The following is a 6,370-nucleotide window of genomic DNA, read 5'->3' on the forward strand; positions in this document are numbered from 1 at the left end:
CCTAAACCCTAAACCCTAAACCCTAAGCCCTCAACCCTAGGCGCTAGATCGTGAATGCTAAACCCTAAACCCTAAAAGGTAGCCAATATTTGATGGTAGAGAAGCTGGCTTGTCCTTGTCTCGCTTTGTTCAAACCCTAAACCCTAAACCCTAAACCCTAATCCCTCAGCCGCGCGGAAGGCACGAAGGACGACGAGCCCAGGCCTCCAACACCCAAACCCTAAACCCCAAACCCTAAACCCTAAACCCTAAACCCTAGAAGATGCTGGGGGCGGCAACTGCGTGCGTGGCTCTCGCGCTGGGGGTTTGGGGTGTACGTACACCTGAAGTTGCTGCCTTGGGGCCCCCGCAGCAGCCCGCGGCCTTTCTGGGGGCCCCTGCTGCTGCTGCTGCTGCTGCTTGGCCGATGCAGCACTCCCTGCGCTGCAGCAGGCAGCAGCAGCAGCAGCAGCAGCAGCAGCAGCAGCTGGCAGCAGCAAGGAAACCCTTTGTGGGGGGCAACTGGAAATGCAACGGAGACCCAAAAGGCGCTGAGGCGATTCTGCAAATGCTGAACGACGCGCCGCCGGAAGACGACGACATAGAGGCGAGGGTTTAGGGTTTAGGGTTTAGGGTTTAGGGTTTAGGGTTTAGGGTTTAGGGTTTAGGGTTTAGGGTTTGTCCCTGCGCTCCCTCCCGCAGAGACCCCATTCCTTCCCTTGTACCTCCCCACGCCAAAAAGGCGCCCCGCAAGCGCTGCCTCGCGCCTGAGTGTTTAGGGTTTAGGGTTTAGGGTTTAGGGTTTAGGGTTTAGGGTTTAGGGTTTGCTGCGCAGGTGGTGGTGGCCCCCCCCGCGCTGCACGCGGGTTTGCTGCTGCGGGGCCTCCGAAGGCCTTTTGCTGTTGCTCTTCAAGACAGCAGCCAAGTGAAGAGTTACGGGGCCTTCACTGGCGAGATTGCCCCGCAAATGGCCAAAGTAGGGTTTAGGGTTTAGGGTTTAGGGTTTAGGGTTTAGGGTTTGGGGTTTGGGGAGAGGGGGTGGGTGCGGGGTAGGGTTTGGGGTTTCGGGTTTCGGGTTTGGGTGTAGGGGGTGCGGGTAGGGTGGATTTGGGGTTTAGGGTTTGGGGTGTGGGGTGTAAGGTTTAGGGTTTAGGGTTTAGGGTTTAGGGCTTGGGGATGGGAGACGGGGGTCATGGGGTGGTTTTGTCCTTGGGGTTTGGGGACTAGGGTTTAGGGTTTAGGGTCGGGGGTTAGGGTCTAGGGTTTAGGGTTTGCGCGGCGGGCTTGAGAGTTTAGGGTTTGGGGTTTGAGGAGTGGCAAGGAAAGGGGAGGAGGCGAGAGTTTGTGGTTGAGCGTTTAGGGTTTAGGGTTTAGGGTTTAGGGTTTGCGCTTCAGGACTTTGGCATTAAAACTGTTATTGTGGGCCACAGCGAAAGACGTGCTGGATTTGGCAACCAGCCGGTAGGCCCCAAACCCTAAACCCTAAACCCTAAACCCTAAACCCTAGTCCCAACAAGCAGTGGAGGGAGCAACGCATGTCTCGCTGCTAGGGTTTGGGAGTTTAGGGCCTAGGGTTTACGGTTTGCTCATCAGGGTTTAGGGTCGAGGGTTTAGGGTTCGGCCTTTAGGGCTTGGGGTTAAGGGTTTAGGGTTTAGGGTTTAGGGTTTGTGGTTTAGGGAGAGAGCAACGAAGTTGTGGCTGCTAAAGCAAAGAACGCAGTGGACCACGGACTGCAAGTCATTGCATGCATCGGTAAACCCTAAACCCTAAACCCTAAACCCTAAACCCTAGATCAGGAGTCCCTTCCAAACCTCACAACGCGGCTTCCAAGCCGTGTCTGGCGCAGTATTGGCTACAACTGTTTGCAGGGGCTGAGGGTTTAGGGTTTGGGTGCAGGGTTTAGGGTCTAGGGTTTAGGGTTTAGGGTTAAGGGTTTAGGGTTTAGGGTTTGGTGCTGCAGGGGAAAGCCTAGAGACGCGGCAGAGCGGCAAAACGATGGAGTTTTTGGGGCAGCAGCTGCAGGTGCGTTTTGAGCTGTCTGTACACCCCAGCGCTGTGTCTTCTAGCTGCCTATACACCCCAAAACTTGCCCTATTTAGCTGCCTATACACTCCAAAATTTGCCCTATTTAGCTGCCTATACACCCGAAACTTTGCCCCATTTAGCTGCGTATACACCCCAAATTTCGCCCTATCTAGCTGCCTATACACCCCAAAAATTGCCCTATTTAGCTGCCTATACACCCCAAAAATTGCCCTATTTAGCTGCCTATACACCCCAAAATTTGCTGTTTGGAGCTGCCTATACACCCCAGCAGCTGCCTGTACACCTCGGACTTCCTATTTGTAGCTGCCTATACACCCCACACTTTCCTCTCCAAAGCTGCCTATACACCCCACACTTTGTTCTCCGTCGTTGCCTGTACACCCCACACCTTCAGCATGCGGTGTCTGTACACCCCACACCCCACACTTGTGATCTGCGGTGTCTGTACACCCCACACCCCACACTTGTGATATGCGGTGTCTGTACACCCCCACCCCCCACTTGTGATCTGCAGTGTCTGTACACCCCCACCCCACACTTTGGTCTGGGTGTCTGTACACCCCACACCCCACATCTCGGTCTGGGGTGTCTGTACACCCCACACCTCACACTTTTGCCTGGGGTGTCTATATACAAATATATATATATATACAAATATGTATATATAATATCTATATATATATATATATGTCTGTACACCCCCCACCCCACACTTTGTCTGGGGTGTCTGTACACCGCACACCCCACACTTTGTCTGGGGTGTCTGTACACCGCAGGCCTACGCGTCCGCGCTGGGGGCCTCCGGGTGGCCCTCAGTGGTGATCGCCTACGAGCCGATTTGGGCCATTGGCACTGGCCAGACGGCTTCGCCGCAGACGGCCCAGCAAACCCACCGAGGTCCAAACCCTAAACCCTAAACCCTAAACCCTAAACCCTAGACTGGGCCCTCGCTGCGGCCGCCAGCTGGCGGGCCCGCCGGCTCGCAGGGGCGAGGGACGCCGCCGCGCCACCGGCCTCTAGGGTTTGGGGCTTGGGGTCGGGGTGCTGGGGTTTGGGGTTTAGGGTTTAGGGTTTAGGGTTTAGGGTTTAGGGTTTAGGGTTTGCCTGCAGAAATCCGCGAGTGGCTGAGGCAGCACGTCGGCGAAGAAGTCGCGCAGCAAACCCGCATCATTTATGGAGGCTCCGTCAAGGGCTCCAATGCCATGGCAAGCCAATCAACCCACTCAGCTAGCTAGCTAGCTAGCTAGCTAGCTAGCTAGCTAGCTAGCTATCTGGCTAGCTAGCTAGCTAGCTAGCTGCCTAGCTAGCTAGCTGGCTAGCTAGCTAGCTGCCTAGCTAGCTAGCTAGCTGGATGGCTAGCTAGCTGGCTAGCCAGCTAGCTAGCTCGCTAGCTAGCCATCAACCCAGCTAGCTGGCTACCCAGCTGGCTAGCTACCCAGCTAGCTAGGCAGCTAGCAGGGGAGCTCGCTAGGCAGCTAGCTAGCTAGCTAGCCACCTGAACAGGCCAAAGGTGAGGGCCGAGTGCATCTGCTGCTGCTGCTGCTGCTGCTGCTGCTGCTGCTCAGGATCTGTTTAAAGAAGAAGACATCGACGGCTTTTTGGTTGGCGGCGCTTCGCTCACTTCGGACTTCCACGCCATCCTCAAGTCCGCCAGAAACCCTAAACCCTAAACCCTAAACCCTAAACCCTAAGCATGAGGCCAGCTGGCCCTACAGCACAGGACGCCGGAGCCGGCTAGCTGGCTACCTTGTGCCAGCTAGCTAGCGAGCTAGCTAGCTAGCTGCCTGGCTAGCTATTTGGCTGGCTAGCTGGCTAGTCGGCTGGGTAGCAGGCTAGCTAGCTAGCTGGTTGGCTAGCTAGCTGGCTGGCTAGCTAGCGGGCTAGCTAGCTACCTATTTGGCTAGCTAGCTGGCTGGCTACCTAGCTAGCTAGCTAGCCACAGCTTAGGCAAGCTGATTGGCCGGCTAGCGAGTTGGCTAGCCGTGCAGCAAAGGGCCGACAGCGCTTGGCCTGGGACAGCAGCAGCAGCAGCAGCGGGTGCTGCTGCTGCTGCTGCTTCTGCTGCTGCTCGTGCTGCAGCAGGTTGTCCGGCACACACGCAGCCGTTTCTGCTGCTGCTGCTCGCCGTTGCTGCTGCAGTTCGTGCAGCACGTGCTGCAGCAGATCCAGCAGCAGCAGCAGCAGCAGCAGCAGCAGCTGCGTATGCTTTAGTTTAAGCTGCCCAGAGTGCAGCAAATGACTGCTTTGGTGGTTCTTGTTTAAGCTGCTTCGCTAGCTGGCTCTCCAAACCCTAAACCCTAAACCCTAAACCCTCGCTCAGGGAAACAATTGCTGAAATCAACTAAATGGAAATTAAATACTTTTGTCAGTTCTTCGTTCAAAGAAGTCTCTTCAGCCACTTTCTTCTGCAGCAGCAGCATGCTGCTACCGCTGCTGCTGCTGCTGCTGCTGCTGAGAAGTATGTGATCCACCATTTGCTGTGGCTGCTGCTGCTGCTATTTTTGCTGCTGCTGTTGCAGCGGACGTTGCTGTTTTTGCTGCTGGTGCTGCTGCTGCTGCTGCTAACTTATTTCAGTGGATACTAAGTAGTTTACTGGGGACAGTTTCAAGGAGTTAGTCAAACAGCAGCGATAACTGCAGCAGCAGCAGCAGCAGCAGCAGTAACTGCAGCAGCAGCAGCAGCAGCAGTAACTGCAGCAGCAGCAGCAGCAGCAGTAACTGCAGCAGCAGCAGCAGCAGTAACTGCAGCGGCAGCAGCAGTAACTGCAGCAGCAGCAGCAGTAATTGCAGCGGCAGCAGTAACTGCAGCAGCAGCAGCAGCAGTAACTGTAGCAGCAGCAGTAACTGCAGCAGCAGCAGCAGCAGTAACTGCAGCAGCAGCAGTAACTGCAGCAGCAGCAGCAGCAGCAACAGCAACAACTATGGCTAAGGAAATGTCTAAGTAAATAAATTTTCAAATTAAGAAAAAGAGCAGCAGCAAATGCTGCTGGGAGCTGCGGTGTAGTTACACCTCAGAGCGGCTGGGGCTGCATGCAGGCAGCAGCAAAAAGCGCAGTTTGAGTTTTATTGTTTTAAATGTTTATTTAATTAATTTAATTAAATTAATTCTTTGGATTAGTTTGAAGTCCAGCTCGAGTTGAGGTGTACGTACACCTCAGCGCCCCCGGAGCAGCAGCTGCTGCTGCTCTTAGGGTTTTCGCTCCTTCCAAATTACCTCCAAAGTGTGGCTGGCAGCAGCTATTCCTCTTGCTGCTGCTGCTGCTGCTGCTGCAGCAAGAAGCCTCAGTGCAGCTTGGACAGCAGCAGCCGCCACAGCAGCAGCAATCCCTGTTGCATTAGCACTGCTACAACTGCAGCAGCAGCAGCAGCAGCACCCGCTGTAGAGGCTTTGCTGCAGCTGCTGCAGCAGCAGACGCTGCTGCAGCGGCTGCAGCAAACGCTGCAGCAATGAAACGTCTGGGAGAGCGCTTTCAACAGCGCCGGCAGCAAACTGGATCGCTGCAGCAGCAACTAGCCAGCAGCAGCAGTACAAGCAGCAGCAGCAGCAGCAGCAGCAGCAGCAGCACAAACGTAGCAGCAACAGTAGCAGCAGCACCGCCGGAGGGTCCCAGCAGAGGCCGGAGTTTGTCAAATTTGACCACAGCGCAACAGCAGCAGCAGCAGCAACAGCAGCAGCAGCAGCAGCAGCAGCAAACGCAGGAGTCCTGCAGTGTGTCTCCTTCTAGGCCCCATGCAGCAGCAGCAGCAGCAATACCGTGGCCCGGAAGTGCTGCAACGCCTGCAGCAGCAGCAGCAGCAGCAGCAGCAGCAGCAGCAACTTCTCCTTCTCCTTATGAGGCCGGCCCTCATTCTTCCCACGGAGTTAGCCGCCCCCGGCAATACCCAGCAGCAGCACAAGCAGCAGCAGCAGCAGCAGCAGCAGCAGCCACAGTAGCAGCAGTAGCAGCATGGGGAGCAGCAGTGGCACCCCCGCAGCAGCAGTCGCCCGCACGGAGAACCTTTGCTGCTGACACAGCAGCAGCAGCAGCTGCAGCAGCAGCAGCCGCAGCAGCAGCAGCAGCAGCTTCTAGATCCTTTGACGCTGCTGCTGCAAATGGTACAGGCGACGCTGCAGCAGCAGCTGCTGCAGCAGCAGCTGCTGCAGCAGCACCGCCTGCTGCTGCTGTGGCTTCTCCCGCTGCTGCACTGGGAGAGCCTTCTCTGCAGCACCCCGCGTTTTGTCTGCAACGAGCAGCAGCAGCAGCAGCAGCAGCAGCAGCAGCAGCCACAAGAGAGGCGCACCATGCTCGCCTAATCTGCTGCTTTTTGCTGCAGCAGGCAGTGCAGCAGCAAGCAGCAGGTGGG

General features: G+C 56.1%; 2 protein-coding genes across 2 annotated transcripts in view; both read left to right on the top strand.

The window, feature by feature from the left end:
* Positions 1-262: 262 nt before the first annotated feature.
* Positions 263-3,261, top strand: ENH_00012840 (triosephosphate isomerase, putative; the record flags this gene model as incomplete). The annotated part of the gene is made up of 5 exons (XM_013578769.1): positions 263-592; positions 815-955; positions 1,375-1,440; positions 2,803-2,923; positions 3,137-3,261. 5 exons carry the CDS (start codon positions 263-265, stop codon positions 3,259-3,261), a joined length of 783 nt encoding a protein of 260 aa, XP_013434223.1.
* Positions 3,262-5,473: 2,212 nt separating this feature from the next.
* Positions 5,474-6,370, top strand: part of ENH_00012850 (N6-adenosine-methyltransferase 70 kDa subunit, putative) — a gene marked incomplete at both ends in the record, with an annotated part of 5,372 nt that continues 4,475 nt past the window's right edge. The window contains one exon of the mRNA XM_013578770.1: positions 5,474-6,370. This exon is cut by the window's right edge and continues 696 nt beyond it. Coding sequence (XP_013434224.1) covers positions 5,474-6,370 — 897 coding nt within the window.

This window comes from Eimeria necatrix, genomic scaffold (assembly GCF_000499385.1).
Source record: "Eimeria necatrix Houghton genomic scaffold, Enh_scaff13, whole genome shotgun sequence".
Taxonomy (NCBI): Eukaryota; Apicomplexa; class Conoidasida; order Eucoccidiorida; family Eimeriidae; genus Eimeria; species Eimeria necatrix.